At 41.1% G+C, this 23,795-nt stretch overlaps 1 protein-coding gene across 1 annotated transcript in view; it reads left to right on the top strand.

Moving 5' to 3' along the window:
- Positions 1-23,795, top strand: part of LOC139471815 (period circadian protein-like) — a 50,070-nt gene that overhangs the window by 10,335 nt on the left and 15,940 nt on the right. The window contains exons 3-19 of the mRNA XM_071254313.1: positions 3,047-3,112; positions 4,767-4,927; positions 6,238-6,332; positions 7,137-7,223; positions 9,163-9,274; positions 11,177-11,240; positions 12,368-12,537; positions 13,745-13,823; positions 15,108-15,214; positions 16,411-16,564; positions 17,097-17,214; positions 19,172-19,226; positions 20,071-20,120; positions 20,415-20,503; positions 20,876-21,000; positions 22,180-22,250; positions 22,837-23,539. Coding sequence (XP_071110414.1) covers positions 3,047-3,112; positions 4,767-4,927; positions 6,238-6,332; positions 7,137-7,223; positions 9,163-9,274; positions 11,177-11,240; positions 12,368-12,537; positions 13,745-13,823; positions 15,108-15,214; positions 16,411-16,564; positions 17,097-17,214; positions 19,172-19,226; positions 20,071-20,120; positions 20,415-20,503; positions 20,876-21,000; positions 22,180-22,250; positions 22,837-23,539 — 2,306 coding nt within the window. The remainder of the gene's footprint in view (positions 1-3,046; positions 3,113-4,766; positions 4,928-6,237; positions 6,333-7,136; positions 7,224-9,162; positions 9,275-11,176; positions 11,241-12,367; positions 12,538-13,744; positions 13,824-15,107; positions 15,215-16,410; positions 16,565-17,096; positions 17,215-19,171; positions 19,227-20,070; positions 20,121-20,414; positions 20,504-20,875; positions 21,001-22,179; positions 22,251-22,836; positions 23,540-23,795) is intronic.

The following is a 23,795-nucleotide window of genomic DNA, read 5'->3' as shown; positions in this document are numbered from 1 at the left end:
CAAGATTTAAGATGGTGCAATGAGAAAAGAAAAGAGAAATGTTTTGGGTTTTTTCAAAAGAGATTGTATTGTAAAACTGGGTTCAAATCCCAGTTGGGCCAATTTTGTCAGCACCATACCTGTGCTCATGGTTTCACATCCTGCTACACATCTTAGATTGAATCACTCTGGGATTTCCTCCAATCCCACATCAAAGTGACACGCCATGATATAACTGGAATACTGTTCAAAGCGGTGATAAACCCCACTCACTCACTGGAGCAGCGTTGGATGCTTTCTTATCAAATACATGTCAAGTTCAGCTTCTTTGGCTTTTGGGGTGGTGGACTAGCAAAGTTGTTAGCGTTAGCTTGTCACGTTGAAGACCCGAGTACAGTTCCCCCGGTTGGTACAGCGGGGGAAGCCCATTCCTGGGGTTCCTCACCATGATGTTGCTGGAATATTGCCGAAAGTTGCGTAAAACCATACTCACTCACTCACTCATTGGCTTATATTATTCCTTTAACTGCAGTGCCTCAACCTGGAAATTCAAAGTTTGGAATATTTGAAATAGTGAAGTAATATGCCGTTTACTGTCAAAACCTATGTATTTCACATCACTGCTCCTTGAGCAGCACTTGTAACCATGGTAACAAGTATTTAAACCATGTCATTCAAACACTTATTCACTTACATCCTGTGAATTGTCACTGCTGGGGTCAAGACAAGCGTTCTACTCACTCGGGTGGCATCTGTCTTGCTGGTGTGATCAGTGATGACATAAGTGAGTAGAACTCGGTGTCGCATTCTTTTGGAGATGCATTAATTTCACGATTTACAGTATACAACATCAACATCAGGGAATAACACGTCTAGATTACCTGCGACCCAATTCTATTTAATCTTAAAAAACAACATAGTCGTGAAAGTTATATGAAACGAAAACTCAAAATCCGTTATGTTGGCATGTAAGACTGGTAGCATCCACCATGCACACAATTTGCCCAACAGCGTTATTGTTTGGTTGTTGCCAGACATGTCAAATACAACTGTATCTCTGAAATGTAGCTTGCCTTTAAATTGTAAACATGTCCTAGTTTCTATATTTATAGGCATAGCTAACAGCAGACACTATTGTGTAAACATCTCAAAATAAGCCACACTGCAAGGCAATACAATGCACAGACAGACATTGAGCTATCGGTCAACAATATGTTTCAAAGCCTTTTCGTGAATGAGGCTATTAATACCTAGGAATTTGAACTGTGTTGAAACAAAATTCAATTCGCCTTGTGAGTGACGGTATTCCTTGTCGTTACCGAGTTAACATTTACTTAACCTTTATCAATGGTAAGTTACGCAGTTGCTTTGCTCATGGGTAAAGATGGTAACGAAAATTATCGTGACCTGTTATGATGTTATTTGATATGACCACTTCGCTGTGTTTATATAGATATGCAAATGCCGTTATAACACCTGCTCTCTCACGGGTATGAGTCAACATTGGCTGTGTGTGGGATTTGTAAATACTGCTTGCAGTACAACTGCTGATAAGTGCTAGAGCTATGATTGGCTGTTTGTATGTTATGTAAATGCTGCTTTCAGTACTGCTGTTCATAGTGAAAGATACAGAGACATTTCTATGTACTAAACATTGATTGGAACAGTATTATGATATGTTCTGACATTTCTATATCATTTTCTACTGTTACAAAATCTATCAAGTTTATATTTTGAAGTACTTTGGAACTTTATAAGCAACTTCATATTTTCCCTGGTCACAGGTGGCCCAGTAATTTGAGGCCATTTTGGATGATCTGCATTCACTGGTTTAAGGCGGCACAATTTACTGTGCAGAGTTGTGTCCCTTAGATGTGCAAACACCTATGATTGTGGGTTCAAATCCCGGTTCGCCCTGGTTATGTTTCAAGGTTTGTCAGCATACCTGAGGGTTTCACCAAAGTGTTAAGCGTCTTGACGTGCATCGTTTCAGGTCTACAACTGAGATTCTGTTCAAAGCATTGTAACACCAAACTCACTCACTCTATTTCACTCATTTACCATGTTTACAGCGAGGGGAAATTCAAATGTAAACAAACACATTATACCTCAGCCATGAGAGAAAATATCTCCTTTCCCGCATCACGAGAGAAGAGGATCATGATATTTCACGAGACACATGGAATATCCTATTTATTATGTACTTTGTGTGTAGTTTATAACTACACCATATTCGTGCATGCGTGATTCCCGAGCCCCCTTTCGAGTTGTCTTTAAATGTAATATCCAGTTATGTATGACTGTTTAATAATCTCATACCACCTTTGACTGGAGTAGGTCCGATAGTTTTTCAGATAGTTTTTTAGTAAACGTCGGTACCTTAAATTACCTTCCAGACTATAGCTTGTGATGTGGAGCTTTTAAGTTTGGGTGATAAACGGTATATTTTTCAACAACGCATAGTCAGTCATGCTAATGGTGATGATATCATTTTTCCTGTTAATCACTTTCAGCTAGACCCGGAGTTTTGATGGTGGTACACTTTGTTTTTATCTTAATGTTTGAGCTGGAACATGCAAGGCTGTTCAGACTGAAACTGGGGCACTGTCTGTGAGGCAGAGCAGAGTTGTGTCCCTTAGCCATGACAAAAACATGGGTACAAATCCTGATTTTCCCTGACTATGTTTCCAGGTTTGTCTGCACCATGGGTTTCACCAAGGTGGTGAGCATCTAGGACCTGCATCTCTTCAGGCTTTCCTCTGACATCTAGCTGAAATGTCCATGTTAGAACTTCCAAACTGTTCAATTTAACACACCAAACTCACTCACTCCCGTCTTAGAGTGAGTGAGTGAGTCGGGTTTAACGCCGCTTTTAACAGTATTCCAGTTATATCAAGGCGTGTTAGCTTAATGTGGGAGGAAAGCCCGAATTGACGCAGGTCTTAGACGTTTACCACTTCGGTGAAACCCACGAGCACGGGTATGGTGCTGACAAACCTAGAAACATAATCGGGGCGAACCGTCTTGTCTTAGATTGATACTGACAACTGTATGTCTTCTTTTGCAGTAGTAGCAGCAGCTTAAGTTTCTCCCTCAGCAGTATGGACGACCAACCTTCTACAAGCGGCTGCAGGTAAGACAAGAGAGACAACTCTCAGAGAATATCGCTCTATGCATCCATATGTCCATATTCACCAATTTTCTTTCAAGGTACCGTATTTGATGTGATAAGCGCCCAGGGCGCTCTCAAAATTAGAAATAAGGGGCTGTTATTAGTATATAATTTTGATGCGAAAAAAAAAGTTGAAATATCGTAAATTATGTGGTTTATGCTGAGAACCTGAAATGATACAAAAGAAAAGTCTGTGCATGTTATACACGACAGATATATTTTCCAGAATTTAATTGCCCATAATTAAGGGTGCATATAACACGAGTGCGTATTATACCCGAATAAATTAGTCTTGCGTACATTGATCAATTGGAAGCGGTGCTTATTGGGATTTTTCACTAGGCAATATATTAACAAATATTGCCGTGGGCTCTTAATAGAGCTGGGGTGCTTATTACGTAGAATATGGTAATGCCAAAACTATGAGGGGAGGTGGCTGTGGTCAGAGGCCAGAAGTCTCTTCTAAATGTGGCCATTGCAATTTAGATAGGCTCCTAAGATATAACACCACCACCACCCACCACCACCCACCCCCACCAACCACCACAGAAGTCTCTCCCATTCCAACAGGGGCAGCTCCCTTCAGGCATCGAATTAAATACATGTCATTTGATTTCGGAAATCAACATTATGCAGTGTGACTGTGTATTATCTGAATGCCACTCACCATACAAGTTCATATCAGAGTTGACCATGGTAGACACAATTAGACACAATTTACGTATAACTTCTTTTATGTTAAGACTGTCTTGCTTGATAACAGTATTAGGATCTATGCTGAAGTGTTGTTCTTATGCCAATAGTATTTTGAAGAAGATGTTATCCCTAAATTGTGTCAACTTTGTCTTCCGTCATCCCACAACTCAAGTTCATTTGGCAGACCATCTGACGAGCATGTTTTAAAAGTTGACACTCAAAGATGGCCCAGATGGGTATTATGACACTGGTTACAAATGTAACTTATGTGACAAGTAACTTTTCGCTCATAGTAGCCCATGTATTAACATGAAAAACTATTTAAGATATTGTTTGTCAGAACCATAGCCGTGCTCCTGGATTTTAACCAAGATGGTGAACCTCTAAGACTTGCATCTGGTGAAAATGTGTGAGGTGTCTTGGGCATTATTTCTCTCCGTATCTATCCCAAGCATGTTGTGGGGGCGCAGGTGGCCCAGTCGTCTAAGGCGCTGTGATTCTCTGTGCAGAGTTGCGTCCCTTGGGCATGCCAGAAACCTATGATTGTGGGTTCGAATCCCGGTTCACCCCGATTAACGTTTCTAGGTTTGTCAGCACCATACCCGTGCCCATGGGTTTCACCAAAGTGGTAAACGTCTGAGACCTGCATCACTTTGGGCTTTCCTCCCACATTAAGCTGACACGTCGCGATATAACTGGAATACTGTTAAAATCCATTAAATCTCACTCACTCACTCACTCACTCACTCACTCGCTCACTCCCAAGCATGTTGTAAGAGCGACCACAATGATGATCAGGGTCTGTGCTGTGACAGATTGAGTGGATCATTCACGACTCTAACGGATGCTGTGATGAAGCTAGAATGTTGGTGAATTTGTGAGAAACAACTCACTCAGCTTTGTTTGTTTCTTTTAACAGCAGCGACATGGCGTATGGCGCCCGCAACAGCCAGATGAAGAAGGAAAAGGTTAAACAATACTTAAAAACTCTCGTGTCCATGGTTGGCCCGTCCAACCGGCGCAAGATGAGCACTCTGTCTACACTACAGCATGTAGTTGACAGTGTCCGCAAGATCACTGGTGAGTTGTGTCCCTTTATGTGTCAAGTCAGAGTTATTTCCCTTGTGTAATTTGATCAATTTTACCATTATCTCCCTTATGTAATTTAACCAGGCGGCCTATTCACCAAGCTGTCTTTGCTGAGACAAATCTTAGCAACTATCCATAAGAATTACAACTGCCATATGAGCTATTTTTGAAACTGTCTTAAACCTTTCACAATGTTATGTTACTGACGACACAAGTCTTAGCTTAGACAGTGAGTTCTTTTGTGACAGAGGTAACAAACTTGGGTGTTTCAGAGTGACGTCATTGATTATTCAGGTTATCCCCCAGATTGAAATTTTTATTTTTATTCTTTATTATATTAAACGTCATATACATGATATAAATTTTTGAAGTTAGATGTTGATGTTATGATTAATAATGTAGCCTCATGTCGTTGTTACAACTGATCAATGAAGGATAGTGTCGTCAAGCTGTGTCATTTATAGATAAAGCAAGTATTGACACTAATATATAGAAAATATCATGAAAATATGTGCAAACTTGAGACACCGAATTGTTTCCTGTTGGCGTTGCATAAGCCCATGCCGCCATTGTGGGATGTCGCAAATTTGTCGTTTTGTTGCGATATATACAGGGACGACGTTCTTTTCATTCAGTTTAGAAACACACATACATATTTATTATTTACACTGAAGAATAAACTTGAATAGTTTTCATTTATTTTATCATTCGTAATGGAATTTTCATTCATGGAATAAATGATTTTAAACAGCATGCCATGAAACTATACATCATCGACAATGTGCTCATTCCATTAGACGCAATAAATTTTGTACATTGTGCTCGTAGTCCAAGGGAAACCACTCTCATTCTCCATATAAATAAACTGCCCTTTACATGAACAGTTCATGACCATTGTGATCAGAAAAGATACAGTAGACCCATACTGTCGAATCGTTTTCTTAAACATGCCGTCTTTTGGGCGCCATTGTACCTGTTGTGAACTCCTAATTAGAGTTGTAACAGCTTCTAGATTTATTTTGCAATGACACCTTTACGCTAATCTTAGCGCTAAGACAGCTTAGTAAATTGGCCACTAGATCACATTCTTGTAAGTACTCCGCTGAAGTAATCATTGCTGAAAATTCAAATATTAAACGTAAATTGAAAAATAATGGTATGGTTTGTGGATAATCAAAGTTTACAACTACCAATTGACTTATCTGCTTATGCAGATCTTGTTTGTTTGTACATGTACAACTTGTGTATCGTTAGAATGATGTTTGTCGACCACAGTTTCAAACTGAATGAATGTTTCACAGACATGAAGAGTGTCCCAACAAGCCAGATGTGTCAGAATGAACATGTCAGTCTGCCCACCCCGAAGATGGACAACAGGCTGCTCACAAAATCGGACGTAAGTACCGAAAACTTTCTACACCATGAAACAGGCTTACTTACTTATATTGGAGATTTAACGTGTGCTTTCCGACTGCAAGGTGTAGCTCATATAGCCCAGTGGGTGAAGCGTTTTCTCAACCCAACTGAAGACCTGGGTTCGGTTCCACACATGGGTATAATGTGTGAAGCCCATTTCTGGTGTCCCCCGCCTTGATATTGCTGGAATATTGCTAAAAGCGGCGTTAAACCATACTCACTCACTCAATTATGTAGTGTCTATCTAGTGGAAGGGCGGGGGTTTATGCCCCCAGCCACATCATACCAAAAAGGGGGCACAGGTGGCCCAGTCGTCGAAGGCGCCGTTATTCGCTGTGCAGAGTTGCGTCCCTTCGGCATGCCAGAAACCTATGATTGTGGGTTTGAATCCCAGTTTGCCCCAATTATGTTTGTAGGTTTGTCAGAACCATACCCGTGCTCGTGGGTTTCACCAAAGTGGTAAACGTCTGAGACCTGCATCACTTCGGGCTTTCCTCCCACATTAAGCTGACTCGCCGTGATATAACTGTAATACTGTTAAAAGGGGTGTTAAACCCAACTTACTCACTCATACCAAAGATGTCAAAAGATGTTACCCAATCTGGCACACAGACACACCTGAAACAAATATGGTATAAATTTGACAGAATTCAAATTTGTTAGAAAGGGTTTGAAATGGGATCTTGCCTTGATAAATAGTCTACTACGGTAAGCTGGTTGGGTATGGACAAAATTCATGTTTTAAAATCGGACCTGATTCAACGGAGATAACTCTGTGTTGCAGCATGACCTCATCATCCTGATTTCCATGAAGAAGCATGTCGTCCACCAGGTGACGCCCTCCTTGATGCTGAAACTGGAATATCCCATTGTAAGTAAAACTAAACAATTATATCAAGAGGGGTTAATAACGGAGAGTGTTTTAATGACGATCTGATAGCAGGAATAGAAATGGTATTATGCAAGCCTTTTGCAAGCAAAATACACATCTTCCATTCCTTAATACTGTAAACTACGTTAATATCAAACACACTTTTAAGGAACTGACGATAATGAAGTTTATTTTTATTCCTTGCTATTTGCTGTATATATGCTCATGACGAATTACGGTTTTGTGGTCCCTTTGAGTTCGTTTCCTGACATTATATTTACATTACAGATACACACAAGGATAATAATCTCTCTTAACATAAAGGGGCGGTCGGGTAGCCTAGTGGTTAAAGCGTTCGCTCATCACGCCGAAGACCCGGGTTCGATACCCGACATGGGTACAATGTGTGAAGCCCATTTCTGGTGTCCCCCGCCGTGATATTGCTGGAATATTGCTAAAAGCGGCGTAAAACTCACTCACTCACTCACTCTTTTAACATAAAATGTCATTCTTAAGTAATAGAAGTATCAGACATTTGTATCCTCCACAGTAAAAAGACAGTCAGGCAGGTGACACATAAGTGTTGCCTGCCCATCATCAAAGTTACCCGCTCGCATTCAGGCATTATAAATATTGAAAAATCACAAAAACTAAGAGTCAAATCTTGTCTTGATTCTATTGAAATAATGCAAACAATTACTTGAGAATCTTGTAATAAAACCGAATACCAAAGTTTGTTGTGAACTGCCCCATTTATGAGGCCAAATAATTTACAACATGTCTGTTAACATTGAGACACCTCCATCTAAACGTTTTGGGAACATGATAGTTTATTGTGTGTACAGCTGATTGCTTTTTCCAGCCTTGTTTATGAAACAAATACAGTTTTAATATCTGCATATAAAGCAATGCCTAGCATAACAAGAAATACAATTGGAATGGTAAACCATCAAGACTAGTGATATTTTATTTCAAATTTTGGAATAATGCTGGTGTCTGACAATGGAGGGGCGTCCTTGGTCCCCAACGCCAGCACTATCACAAGGGACAACTATGTGTTATTACTATTAAAAGGGGGGGCGGTCGGGTAGCCTAGTGGTTAAAGCGTTCGCTCGTCACGCCGAAGACCCGGGTTCGATTCCCGACATGGGTACAATGTGTGAAGCCCATTTCTGGTGTCCCCTGCCGTGATATTGCTGGAATAATGCTAAAAGCGGCGTAAAATCAAACTCACTCACTCACTCACTCACTATTAAAAGGGGCCATAGTTTCCATATATACCCTGTTTGTGGGAATGGTAATGGTGAGATGATAATTCACGTGTCTAACTGGGTTGTTTGAGAAATGCTGAAATCTCTTTCTCATTCGTCCTTGATACCGGTAGTTGTAGATACAGTAGAACATGGATATAACGAACTACAAGGGACCACATAAACAGTTTGTTATATCCGTTGTTTGTTATATATGTTTTCACTCGGACACGTCCGCCATCTTGGATGAAACCAAACACAATACACGTAATTGCAGCATTGACTTGTATTAGCAGTGATCACTTCATAGCATTCAGTTGATAACATTTCATAACATTCATTAAAGTTGAACAAGGTTCATCCGTCACCTCTGATGGTGTTGATTTGCCGCGATTGTATTGATTCATCGCTGATTGCATACAGCCAATTGTCAGTGACACTGAGTGAGATTTCTTAGTTCGCTATACACGTCACTAATCAGTGGCAGATGGGCTTGTCGGTGATCAGATATGAGTTTGCTGTATCCGTTAGTTCGCTGTAGAGTGTTCGTTGTTTACGTAAATTTTATATGATATTATATGGGAGATAAATCGGGAATTGTATAACAGTTCGTTGAATCCGTTTGTTCGCTGTATCCGTGTTCGCTATATCTGTGTTTTACTGTAATATCTATTTACTCATTTTTTCAGGATTTCTGGAAGGGCCGTATAATCACTGACTTCATCTACCGGCGTGACATCCTGACTTTCAACAATAACTTGATGGTGGACCTGGACGTAGATGAACTTGCTCAGCTGTCAGGTACGGTTGATACGGCAATATAAGGGGGGTTTGAATCCCAGATTCTCACCGATTTCTGAGACAGCCATCAGATATTCTTGTGGGGAGGTGACATGGGATTTTATAATATTATAATTTGTGTCAAAAATGCATCATTAAACCATTTATCACCCGCCAACATGAATTGTTAATTGGACGTGCTGGATTGTGTATTGTGGTGAAAAAGATATATATATATATATTTTCGAGAAAACCAAATGTATGTTTTGAAGCATGGTTGAAACAATATTCTGTTGCAAGTGAACATCCTTGGTTTGTCAGCACCATACCCATGCTTGTGAGATTTCCTGAAGCGGTAAGGGTCTGCTTTCTTCCGACAGTCAGTTGGTATAACTGAACTACTGTTCAAATCCTGCTGTGGTGTGCAGTGCTGGAACAATGCAGAGTTGCTTCCCTTTGCTTGCCAGATCTGCTGGTTTTGGGGTTGATTCACATGTTTGTCTCAATCATTATAGGTTGTCTACTAGCAGCATGTCAGTGCTAGTTGGTTTTGTCAAAGTGACTAACTTCAATCTCATTAAAATCAGATCTTAGCTCTTGCTTTCCCTGAACAAATGATCTGAGGACATCCCATAATGGGTCATGTCAAAGACGTTTCACCTGACCAGTTAGAGCGTTGCTTACAAGACCATTAATGTGGTAGTCGGAAAATGTTTTCTAATCATGCAACCTTGAAAAGGTAACTTAAGGTATTCTGAATGACAACCCATGTTCTTTTGTTCACTTTTTGTAATTTTGGATTGAGAACTTTGTCAAAATATTTTTCAAAGAGAAGTCTGGAATGGAAGTGGCCAGTAACTAGTGCTGTACAGCTTCAGAAAGCTGCTTTCTGATTGGATAATGTCGACTTCTTGTTAGTCATTTCATTCATCGGTCAAAGTTCGCTAAAGGTCATTATGACGTGACCTGTAATGGGATATCATCAGATCTTTGTTTTGTGGAAGCAACCACTAAGATCTGATATCAATGAGATTTGGAAAACTTTGAATACATGTAGCACGTTTGACCTGACACACCAGGATATTCCAGTTGAAAAACTAAAGTGGCATTAAGCTGAATGACTCAGTAGTGGACGTGTTCCCTGTGAACCTTTGAGAATTAGCAAGTCATGGATTGGGCAGTCACAGTGTGTGAACTAACCTGTTGTGTGTCATTAAAAAAATTGGAAGTGATTCCCTGGCATTTGATTGACTAACCAGCCAAATATTTTCATCTTCCTGAGTCAAGGGAGTAAACTGACTGTAGAAGTCAAGTTTCCACCCTTGTCGAACTAGGCTGTAATTCCAAGGCTCGATGGTTGTACCACCAGTAGCTGTTATGAGTTACCTCCCTCCTATGTCCCTCCTGCTGTTTGGTTCAAACAGAATGGCGGCGCCCTGTGTAGACGATCTGATAGATAATCAAGATCTATATTGTAATAAAACAGGTCTTACTTTGCTAACTATCAAATCATGTGAGCACCTTGATTAAAAACATGAAAAGATTCAGAAAATATCTGTTGATGGTATGTTGACAGTAGACATTCTTTGCAACTCCTGCAATCAACCGAAATCAGTTGATGAACCGGACGTCGAGTTCGTTACGCGATATTGATTGGTCTATGCATAGACTCGTTAGTCTGGCCAAAATGTAACTCCATAACTCGGCTTGGTGGAAACTGGACTTTTATAGTCAGTTAACTTCCTTGCCCAAGGAAGCTGAAATATGTGTCTATGTGTCTGTAAACCACAACAAAATTAGTCTTTGCCCACTAAGAAATTACTGGTACTATTTCCTGATTGGCTGATAATAGAATGGGCATGGCTTGTACTGCATTACTGGTCTGAATGATGTTATTGCATGACTCCTTTGTATATATTACAGAGACCACAGAAGACAGCCAGGCTGATGCTCAGGATCACACAAAAACATTCTACATTAGGTTTAGGTAAGCAAATGTTCAGTACAAGATTTGTTGATACAGCATTGTTAATCCCAGATATAAAATAGCTGCTATGATGCCGTGACAGCAGTTTGTTATATCAGTCCCTGTTCTATCAGTCCCTGTGGCGATTACGAAGCGGAATAAGTCTCCTTGCCTAATCCATGCGAGGGGCGGTGGGGTAGCCCAGTGGTTTAAGCGTTTGTTCGTCACCCTTAAGACCAAAGTTCGATTCCTCACATGGGTACAATGTGTGAGGCTCATAATTCCTTTGAATACCTTACCTCTATTACATCATATCCATAAACCGACATGGGTACAATGTGTGAAGCCCATTTCTGGTGTCCCCTGCAATGATATTGCTGGAATATTGATAAAAGCGGCGTAAAATCATACTCACTCACTGTTCAGTGCGAATGTGGGTACCATGTGCCATTTTTTAAGGACATAAAGACACCAGCTAGTAATGTGTGCACTGTAGTTGATAATTACAACAAAGATAGCCTTTGGGTTGCCTGGGTTTGCCTGGGTTTGCCTACGTTTAATGGTGTATTATTAGGGGTGTCACGATAAATCGAAATATCGATATATTACTATTGGTAAGCACTTAAAGTCAATATATCGATTGTTAAATTAGTTTCCAATCGATAATATTGATTTCAGTTAGGAATATCGATAGTTTCGATAGTATTTACCATAGTTTTACAGTTTCAATAAAATACATGCAATGCTGTTCAAATTTGTTTTTCTTTTGATCATGAGTGGTAGTAATTTACACATGGTAATGTCAGATCAGTCATATCTCAAACTTTACTTTTTATTTGTTGTTATGGTTATCACATTCAAATAAACATCAGTTCCAAGGTTTAATTCAATTCTAAACGCCATCTAAAATGATACACTGAAAACTATCAATATTTATCGCAATAGTTTCTTTCAATATCAATAGTTATCGCAATAGTTTCTTTCAATATCAATAGTTAGCGCAATAGTTTCTTTCAATATCAATAGTTAGCGCAATAGTGATTTCCAGACCAATAGTTATCGCAATAGTTTCTTTCAATATCAATAGTTATCGCAATAGTGATTTCCAGACCAATAGTCACCCCTGGTATTGATTCTGTTTATTTCAGGTGCTTTAAGACAATTTTGAAAGGGTACAATCTCAAGCGGCCAGCCAGTTTCCAGCCATTCCAAGTGAACATAGTTGCAACTTCAGCAAGCAAGTCTGGCAATGACTCTGTACCCAAACACAGGAGAACCTTGATGCTAAAGCTAGTGGAACTGGAATCGCCCTATAGAGGTCAGACACTCAGCTCATGCATGGGTTTTTAAAGCAATAACATGACTACTGGACGCAATTTTTGATTATTTGTGGTTTTATTTCAGTTGATTTTAGGTCGCACACTTTGTTGTGGTTGCCGTTATAGGCGACTCCGCTTGTCGTAAGGGGCGACTTACGGGATCAAGTGGTCACGCTCGCTGACTTGGTTCATGCATGTCATCATATCCCAGTGTGTGGATCGATGTTCATGATGTCAATCACTGGATTGTCTGGTCCAGACTCGATTATTTACAGACCGCTGTCATATAGCTGGAATATTGCTGAGTGTGGCATTTAAAAACAAAACTTGTTGTTTCACTAAAGTGGTAAATGTTGATCAAATGAAATTGGTCAGAGAAGTCAAAGGGAAGTTTTGGCTTATGTCTGGATAAAGTACCAGTTTTGTGTTTATGTAACAACCCATTGTCCTGTTACCCTACGTCTTCAGTAAGCTTATGTTAAAGTATGGGAGTAACAATCGCTGCGATAGCTTTGTGGAATGGCGCCCTGTGCTTAGTATGACTGGTGATGGAGATCTATCCCAGAATGCTGCACTAAATGATGGAAATGTTATGGAACTTCAGTTTATGAACCCGGCTGCAATCTGTCTGCCAAGAGGGCTGTTGGTTTGCCGAGTGTTTGGAGTGTTCGTTTATCATGCCGAACACCCGAGTTCGATTCCCCTCAGTGTGATGGTAATTTCTGGTGTCCTGGGAATCCATCACCTGATTCGACCAAACAGTATACACAGAGACAGGGGATCCCCATCCCCTGGCTAGACGAATGAGGCACATACTAGGCTGTGATGTTGCTGGAATATTGCTAAAAGCATCATAAAACCATACTCACTCCCTCACTGTTTGCCGAGTCTTCCTACATTTTAAGGGGACACGGGTGACCCAGTTGTCTAAGGCGCCGCAATTCGCAGTGCAGAGTTGCGTCCCTTGGGCACGCCAGAAACCTATGATTGTGGGTTCGAATCCCGGTTCGCCACGATTATGTTTCTAGGTTTGTCATCACCATACCCATGCTCGTGGGGTTCACCGAAGAGATAAACGTCTGAGACCCGCATCACTTCGGGCTTTCCTCCCACATTAAGCTGACACGCCGTGATATTACTGGAATACTGTTAAAAGCGGCGTTAAACCCAACTCACTCACTCCTACATTTTTTAATTCTCTTCCAGTGTATGGCCAACTTCCAGAACAGAGGACATTCTGCATGAGACACACAATGTTCTGTGCAGTCTCTCACATCCATTCCAAGTAAGTACACTTCATTTCAGCTGAGGGGCGGTCCGGTAGCCTAGTGGTTAAAGCGTTCGCTCGTCACGCCGAAGACCCGGGTTCGATTCCCGACGTGGGTACAATGTGTGAAGCCCGTTTCTGGTGTCCCCGCCGTGATATTGCTGGAATATTGCTAAAAGCGGTGTAAAATCATACTCACTCACTCACTCACTCATTTCAGCTGAATTGTTACCTGCACAGATTCTATACAACCATCTTCCTGAGGCAAGGGAGTTAACTGACTGTAAAAGTCCAGTTTCCACCCTTACTAAACTAGCCTGGAATTGTGGAGTTTTAATTTGGCTGAACTAGCAAGTCCATGCATAGTCCAATCCAAATCATATAATGAAATCGACATCTGGTTTGTCAACTACCATGCAGTGCATGAATTGTAAAGCATTGTGGACCGCCAATTCGGCATCAACAGATATTTTCCAAATCCATTCAATAATCAAGGTGCACACATGATTTGATGCACTTCGCGTAGTAAGACCCGTTTGGTTACAATACAGATCCTGATTATCAAGGAAATCGTCTTGACTAGTGCTGCCATTTTGTTTGAAGCAAATGCAAATGAAAAGAGTTGGAATCTGATTGGTCATTAGGAGGGATATAAAAGGGACAAAACTCATTACAGCCAGTAGTGGCCCTATGCTCAAGCCCAGAAATTCCAGCCTTGTTTGACAAGGATGGAAACTGGACTTTTATGGTCAGTTAACTCCCTTGCCTCTGGAAGATGATACTTCACTGCTCATAACCACATACGTGATCCCGTGGATAGAGCGTCCACCTGCAAAGCGGAAAGTCCTTTGGTTGGTTCCTTGGCCGTGTCCTCCCAAAAGACTTTGAAAGATGGCACATGGTGTTCGGCACTAAATGGATAATACGTCAGTGTCAGTTGAATGTTGGTGATCCATGTTAAACTGGCATGGTATCTCAATGGGCTGGCACTATAAAACCGACATATGTCCGGACTAGTACAAGCAGTCACACACCCATTCATACACATCACTGAAATAACTTTGCAACGGCTTTAAAAATATATTTACATTTATGAACAATAGGCTGCCTCCACTGAGCTTCCTCATTGGGATTGACATCACATACGTTTTTCCTTTTTTCTCTTACGTAATATGACGATTATTATATTGAATAACATACTCGAATTACAGGTTATCTATTCCTCGCCAGTGATAACCCTCCATTATTCTCTGGGTTAGTCTGTAATGTATTCAAATCTAACCATCTCTCTGTATATTACAGTGCTATTCCATTGCTTGGGTATCTGCCACAAGACATCATTGGGCTGTCAATCTTTGAAGTCTACCACCCAGATGACTTGCCAGTCCTGTACCAGATCCACCAACAAGGTAACGACATATCTATAGTGTTGCACAGTGTTATAGTTTAAGAAGACACTACTAATGCAGAGCACAAAGATATAGCTGTAGAATGGACACCAGAATAAAGATAATAGAAAATCATGTTTAACACAAATAAATCTTGTATTGCGGTGTGCTTGTGGTTAAATATCAGAACTTGGTAAGTTTCCTATCAGAACATCCAAAGTGTTCTAAAACTTCCATCACTAATCTGTCAGTAAGAACAAAAACTCGTTTTCATGTAGCGTATGATATAAACTAAGATTTGTTTTTCTCATTGCAGAGTTATCTCCCTTTACTTCCAGGGTCTGCCTCTCGTTGTTTCTTGACAATGACTGTTGGTCAATCAGAACCACACCTATTCTCGTTAGTTGAACCAAAGTGTTAAATGTCTACGATCTTTCTCATTGGGGCCATGTAACCAGTACCAGACACTCCCTATAGCACACTTGTCATCCCATAGTACTTTCTTGACTATGGCCATGAGTCGATCAGCACACACCAAAGTGTAAAACGTCTACAGCTTACGTTATTTTGGGCTTGTACGATTGGTGTAATTTATTTCTCATTCTGATCTGTCACGGGTAAGAGACAGCGGGTAGGGAATACCTATTTCGTTATACCCTGTTGGCTTTTTTAGTTTGCTGAGATTCAATATTTCAGTTACCAAGTAGCTGTGATACCTTTTTTTCCTAAACAGTCTAGTTACCATGAATTTACCAATAAGTTACATGTTTTGTTTGAAATGTCTTTTCTCTCTCTCAGGAATTGATATTTTGTGTTATCAATTTTTATCCTGAAACCGGGAATATTATATAGCAAAATGGGGGACAGTTGCCCTAAATTATCAAGTATCGCCCAAGATGGACCATCTGACAAGTTGTCACTACGTTTATATGTTACAATAAAATGAGATGCAGTCCTAGATTATACATTCAAAAACATGAACTTGATAATGATATGGTTTAAGTCACTAGCAGATTGATAAGCAAGAATGGATTTTTTATTATCTCTATAAAATAGGAACTAATTTACATGATAATTATCTGTGATTATGTATGGGAATTACCTGTGAACAGTTATTGGGTAGGTATTCCCATCCCTCGAGACATGCTCCTTCCACTGTGATATGTTGTCATCGTGTGGGAAAGTTTTGAATGTATCACTTTTGTTAATCTGTTTAGTCTTAGAGTCTAAAGGCAAGCCAATCAAAGAGAGCAGAATGAGACTGAAGGCTCGGAATGGCGAGTGGATCGAGGTACAGACTCAGTGGTCCAGCTTTGTGGACCCTTGGACCAAGAAGCTTGAGTTTATCATGGGACAGCACACTGTAATAAGGTGAGAGGGGAGATCGGGTTTCTCCAAGAGAGTCTGTCGGAAAGCTACTTCTGTGAATGATGAACCCAATGATTTGATGATGAACATTTGAGGGGGTTCAAATTTGAATGATAGATGTTTGTTAGGTCCAGACTTGATAATTTGAATGATCAACATTTGTTTGGACCAGACTCTATTATTTGAATGATTGATGTTTGCAACAGACTTGAATGTTTGAATGATTTGGACCAGATTCGATAATTTGAATGTTTTTACCTTTGTAGTATTTGCATTATTGACCTTTGGAGCAGACGAGAATGTCTGAATGATTGACCTTTGGAGCAGACTGGTTTGTTTATATGATTGACGTTTCGACCAGACCTGATTGTTTAAATGATTGATGCTGGACCTGACTGGATTATGTTAATGTTTGAGGTTGGACCAGACTCCATTGTTAAATGATTGATGTTTGGACCAGATGTGGTTGTTAAAATGATTGACCTTTGGAGCAGACTGGATTGTTTGAATGATCAACATTTATTTTTCTTTCCAGTGCCCCTGCTGCCATTGATGTGTTTGAGGAAAACTACTCAAATCGACGACAGTCCAGTGACCAACTCTCTGAAGCTCACAAATACCAGCAGATGATCCGCAACCTTCTACAGACAAAGGTTTGTATTTTCACTAGTTTCCTTCAACACTGGAACATCCTCAACTATCCATTCAAGTAATGATCATTCCTGATCGAAGGGGCAGTCGGGTAGCCTAGTGGTTGAAGCATCAGCCATCACACCAAAGGCCCGGGTTTGATTCCCAAAATGGGTACAATGTGTAAAGCCCATTTTTGGTGTCCCCTGCTGTGATATTGCTGGAATTTTGCTAAAAGTGGCATAAAACCATACTCACTCACACTCAGTCCTGATCGAAGCAAGAAGCTATGCCAACAGAACTTGACACTCCTTATGTCATAATGACTTCCTCCCACTTTCTTCTTTGTCCTGGAATTATATCTTTCACACAGACACACTCCCGCACACACAAATTGTTAATATCATCTTTCAGTAATTGTGTTTCTGCCTCATTTTTAATGTAGAATGTGTTCATTTAACTTTGGCTAAATTTTGCAATAATCGCCAACACCTGAAGGGATAATGTAAATCTGGCTGGGGTCCATGCAGGTAGCAAAGGTACTGTAAGTCCCCATGGACCCTAGCATGGAGATCTACCTTCAGCTGCTGGCGATCTATAGCCCTTTCATATTATGAATTGTTACACATAGTGATATCTTTTTATCGTTGTTTGCTAAATATTAATCTGTGATAGTCTAGTTATTTTACTGTGCATCGATTTAATTCAAATATGTGTATTCTAAACGTATAACATCTCGTCACGATATGGCTGAAATATTGCCGATGTGACGTTTAATATTAACTCACTCACTCACTTTGAGGTGGGACCTCATTCTGAAAAGGCTTTTTTAGTTGTTTATATTGGTGTCTGCAGCAGTTTGTCTTTTATATTTTTTGTTCAACTCACTACCGTATATTGCTGTGTATAAGGCGACCCCACGTATAAGACGACCCCCCTGTACACGCCTTAAAAATCAACCCAAAATCCTATACTCCGTGTATAAGGCGACCTGGAATGAAACACATCACAAGTCTGACTGATATACCGGTAGAAGATTTAACGCGCTCTTGCCGACTGTAGCGTATTTCGCACACGGACATCACAAATTAGTTAGTTAGTTACTTTGGAGATTGAATGTGCGCTTTCCGACTGATGCGTATTTCGCACACATCACAAGTGCGCACACAAACCTTATATATGCAATAAAAATATGTTTATCTTGCGTTGTTTTTTTTTCTACAATGATAGGTCGCGTGTGTAACTCCGGCACACGTCGCCATTTTGTGTTTACACGGTACGACACCAAATTGGTGCCCGTAAAATAAAATTCATTTATGAAGTAATAACATATAAGAGACAATGGTGAGTAATTTAATCGCCAATTAACTATGTTGTAACTAACTAGGCTTATGTTTGCTTCACATTCAGCGTTTTTATTCCACAATCACTTGTACACACCGTCTCCAACACTTGTTAATACAACTGTAAAAACAGCGGGAATTGATTTCAGCTTCACCGGTTATCACATGTTAGGTCACATGTGCAATATGCAAATGATTACCGGTACTTCCGGCTCTCTACTCACGGATGTTGATTGTTTTACCGTGTCAGCTGGTTTGACAATCTGCATCGAGGAGAGGGTCATTTCAACTTTATTTGCAGAAATTATTAAACTTTATTCAAGGAAAAGAGATACAAATCATGTTTATGTATGGAAATAGTTATTTGAACAGTTATTTAGGACGAAATGCGAAGTTTTATTGTCAAATGCTGGGCTGGCTATCGGACGCCGGTTGACATCGCCAGTGGAAAAAAATGTGAGATCTTCGACTCCGTGTATAAGACGACCCCCCTTCTTAGCCCCCTCATTTTAGGTACGAAAAACTCGCCTTATACACAGCGATATACGGTAACCTAATAATTAAAAACGTTTTGGATGGTTCTGTAAACAAAGTATGTAAATAATGCCGATTGAACAATTCATTGCTTCTTTTTCAGAATCCACCCACTGAACCGCTTGAAATCAAGATCGAGCCCCAAATTACGACCTTAGGTAAGCCCTAATAAGTCTGTGTTGATCAAGAATGGTTCTACAGTGTGTTTGACGAATTATACAGCATCTTTGACAAACACGGACATGGGACGAAGTGTGATCATAGTAGACTAAGTGTTAGCACAGTAGACTAAGTGTCGGCTCAGTACTTGCATGGTGGACGAAGTGTAAGCACAGTGGACTAAGTGTAAGCACAGTGGACTAAGTGTAAGCACAGTGGGCTAAGTATAAGCACAGTGGGCTAAGTACTTGCATGATGGACGAAGTGTAAGCACAGTGGGCTAAGTGTAAGCACAGTAGACTAAGTGTAGGCACAGTGGGCTAAGTGTAAGCACAGTGGGCTAAGTGTAGGCACAGTGGGCTAAGTGTAAGCACAGTGGACTAAGTGTAAGCACAGTGGACTAAGTGTAGGCACAGTGGACTAAGTGTAAGCACAGTGGACTAAGTGTAGGCACAGTGGGCTAAGTGTAAGCACAGTTGACAAAGTGTGGGCTAAGTGTAGGCACAATGGGCTAAGTGTAAGCACAGTTGACAAAGTGTAGGCACAGTGGGCTAAGTGTAAGCACAGTTGACTAGTAGTTGTACTGGACTATGTGTAAGCTCAGTGCACAAAGTACTAGTTATGTGAACAGTTTTATAGCCAAAGCACTGTGAAGTTTGTGTGAAAACTGTGGACCAGGTGTAGCACATCGGACTAAGTGTAACACTGGACTTAGTATAAGAAGTTAGAAGATACTTGGTGTTGTTTGAGTGGCTGAGATTGCTGATTTCCCAAAACATTTTTAAGATTAAAACATTTGAACACATGACGTTGGCAAGACTAACAATTTCTCTTCATTTTCAGTCCAAGACAAAACTTTCTTGGTGCCGGACAAAGAGGTTATAAAGAGCAGGGTAAGTCTCTTCACCCCGTTCAATAACACCCTCTCCACAATGTTTTTCCCACCAATGATGACACCCCAAATGCTCAATTCTGATTTTCAATATGGCCAACATGGCAGCCATTTTGAAAAAGACCATTTATGTTTTTACTCTTCCATTTTTGTTTAAATGTTATGAAATTTGGGACATATGTAGTTAGTAGTTTGGTGCAAAAAATTGTTCCGTTTTTTGTGTTGTGTTTAACAACAAACAAACAAAACAAACAAACACACTGTACATGTTCAATATATGGCTGTTGTGTTTCAGGAAGCCAAGGAAGTGGTGAAGTCAGAAGAATCCGAGGACGATACAACTGTCTTCTATAACCAGCTCAACTACTCTCATAACATCAAGAGGTAGACTTCATTCTCTCGTATTGTTTTTGTCCCTGTGGGTTAGATCAGGTCCCCAACAACCTATGCTAGTAGTAATAGGCAACTAAATGGATCAGGAGTCACGCCTGGTGATTTGTTCACTGCATGTCACGTCACCCAAGTGACATAGATTGTTGTTCATGATATCGGTCACTGGTTTGTCTGGTCCAGACTGAGTTGCTGAGTGCAATGTAAAACAGAAACGTAGCATTGTTTTTTTTAGGTTTCTTTGAATAATGACACTGCTCTTTGTACTACATTGCTTTATTAAAGAAATAATCTTGAAGTGCAGAAACTCTCTGTATGCCTTAGTATTCTGAAACACAGGGAGCTCATGGATCATTGCCCTTGCAGGTATCTGATGAGTCAGCGCTTTCCAGGGAACCTGTTCACCCCTGCAGAAGGACTCCCACACGTCTTACCCAAATCGGAAGCCATCCCCCAAGTCAGCGAGGGATGCATGGCCCCAATTATTGAGGGTAGGTTCTGATTTTTAGAATCCCTAATTTTAGGATTTTTTTGCAGACTAGAATAGGTCACTGAGCGCCACATGCTTGTCATAAGAGGTGACTGTTGATGATTGGGTGTAATGGCTGTTAGACTATTGATGATTGGGTGGAATGGCTGTTAGACTATTGATGATTGGGTGGAATGGCTGTTAGACTATTGATGATTGGGTGGAATGTCTGAAAGACTATTGATGATTGGGTGGAATGTCTGAAAGACTATTGATGATTGGGTGGAATGGCTGAAAGGCTATTGACCCTTGGCTGGAAGGGCTCGAAGACTATTGATGATTGGGTGGAATGTCTGAAAGACTATTGATGACTAGGTGGAAGGGCTCGAAGACTATCGACTACTGACTATAGGGTGGAAGGGCTCTAAGACTATTGACTTGGGTGGTGTGTATGTGTGTTGGTGGGAGGGGTGTGGGGGACAAGTGAGTGTGGCTGTAAGAAAAGGTCTTCAGCAACCCATGCTTGTTGTAAGAGGCGACAATGTTGTAAGAGGCAACTAACGGGATCGGGTGGTCAGGCTCGCTGACTTGAATGATGCATGTCATTATATCCCAATTGCGTGGATCGATGCTCATGATAGCAAGCACTTGATTGTCTGGTCCAGACTTGATTATTTATACAGACTACCGCCATATAGCTGGAGCCTAGCTGAGTGTGGCGTAAAACAACAAACAAATCAAATCAAATCCAATCACAATCCAAGTCACAAAGTGACCCCAAAACACATGATAAAAGGACTGCCATAGGTTTACAGGGTGTTTTATGTTGTCCGATAGCCAATCAGAACACTTCCATACTAATTTGAGTGACCTTCAGTCTTGCTGACTGACATTTGGAGCATGGACGACTGTGTTTGTCGGCCGCATCATACCAAAAGACGTTAAAAGATGGTACTTGTTGTTACCCTGTCTGACGCTCGGCATTGAGGGGCTAATACAAGGACTGGTCAGTCCGGACTAGGACAAGCAGCCACACACCACACATACAAGTGCATGCACGTCGCTATATAAGTGCAATAATCTTGGACGTGACGTTAAACCCCATTTCACGTCACCTTCCCCTGTGTTTGTCAAACCCTGCAGCCAGAGTATTGGTCGCAGTTTGAACCTTCAATACATGTATTGTTTTGTTTTTCTTCAGACATCGAACCTCCAGATTTCCCAGTCAACATTAAGTTCACCAAACCTCCAAGTTATGGCAGCAGTACAATTGTAAGTAGATTATTGTTACCTTGGGTATACATTGGTCGTGTCTCTTGATGTACCATAATTCCTCCCATAGAAGCTGATCCAAAGCTGGTTAACTACCCCTTGGGAATTCTTGGTCAGAATAGGTCCCCAGTAACCTATGCTGGGCCCCATTCCTCAAAGCGATCTTAGCACTACGATGATCGTAAACCTGTGTTAAAGTATGGGACTTACAACCACCTTAGTGCTAAGATCGCTTTGTGGAACGGGGCTCTGGTCATGAGAGGTGAACAAATGGATCCAGTAGTCACGCCTGATGACGAGGTTCAGTGCATGTCATTTACCTTGACAGTGTGGATTGTTGCTCACGATATCAATCACAGGATTGTTTTGTGCAGGCTTATTTTTTTTACAGGCCGCTGTCTTATGGCTTGAATATTGCTCATAATATCAGTCACTAGTTACACCATGCCGTAACAATCTGGGACATTGCTAATAATGTCTGTTGATCCAGACTTGATTATTTACAAACCGAAGTTGGATTATTGTTGAGGGCGGTTTTATACAACAAAGAAAGAAAATCATAGAGTAACTTCTTGTCTGTTTGCAGGTGCATGTCTCTGAGCATCGTGAGGACACCATTCCTAGTCCTCCCCAGCCGGAGGCCGTTGAGGACCCCACCACACCATGGAGGGTCCCCAACATGATCCTCGGGCCGATCCCCGGGCCGATCCCCGGGCCGATCCCCGGGCCGATCCCCCAGTACCCCCAGGTGGAACTCACTCAGGAAGTGCTCAAGAAACACACCAAGCTTCAGGAAAAGCTTCTCTTGCAACAAGCCGAGCATGACGACAACATCCTCTTCCTAGGCAAGCAGGAGAAAGAGGAAGTGCGAGACAAGAAGCGATCCCTCTCGGATTCGGCGTCACTAGGAAACGAGCCATCTCAAACGAAGATCTCAAAGTTGGACCGTGGAAAGCCTGTTGATACCCCAGTAACTTCAGGAGACATGTTCCCATCACCGTTCAGCTTCCCCATGTTGCCGCTATCCACTGGGAACATGATCCCCACGAGTCTGGCGCCAACTCAGTCGCACCCGATCTTCACACAAAACCCTCCCCCAGAGTTCCTGTCCATGGGCCTCCCTGGGATACAACAGAACATCCCCATGTACATGCAGCAGATTCCTATGATGCAGGTGGATCCTAACACAGGGCTGGCCACGCCCGTCATGCCGATGTACCAAAACACAGCTCCCATGGAGCCCCCCCGGTCAGCACAGGGCATGCAGTGGCCCTACTTCCAGCAGACAGGTAGAGAACAGCTTCAGTACATCTCTCAGTTTGTTATATATATGGTTACAGTTCATGCTGCAAAAAAAGAAAGGTTTCTTTTCCTTATTAATTAGTTGTGATACAGGCACTATTACTGTATTTGCCACAGTAAGCGCCCTACTTCCAGCAGACAGGTAGAGAACAGCTTCAGTACATCTCTGAGTTAGTTAAATATGTGGTTACAATTCATGCTGCAAAAAAAGAAAGGTTTCTTTTCCTTATTAATTAGTTGTGA

This window comes from Haliotis cracherodii, unplaced genomic scaffold (genome assembly GCF_022045235.1).
Source record: "Haliotis cracherodii isolate W230 unplaced genomic scaffold, xgHalCrac1.p SCAF_23, whole genome shotgun sequence".
NCBI classification, from domain to species: domain Eukaryota; kingdom Metazoa; phylum Mollusca; class Gastropoda; order Lepetellida; family Haliotidae; genus Haliotis; species Haliotis cracherodii.
The sequence above is the reverse complement of the archived record's forward strand: the minus strand, read 5'-3'. Positions and strand labels throughout refer to the sequence as shown.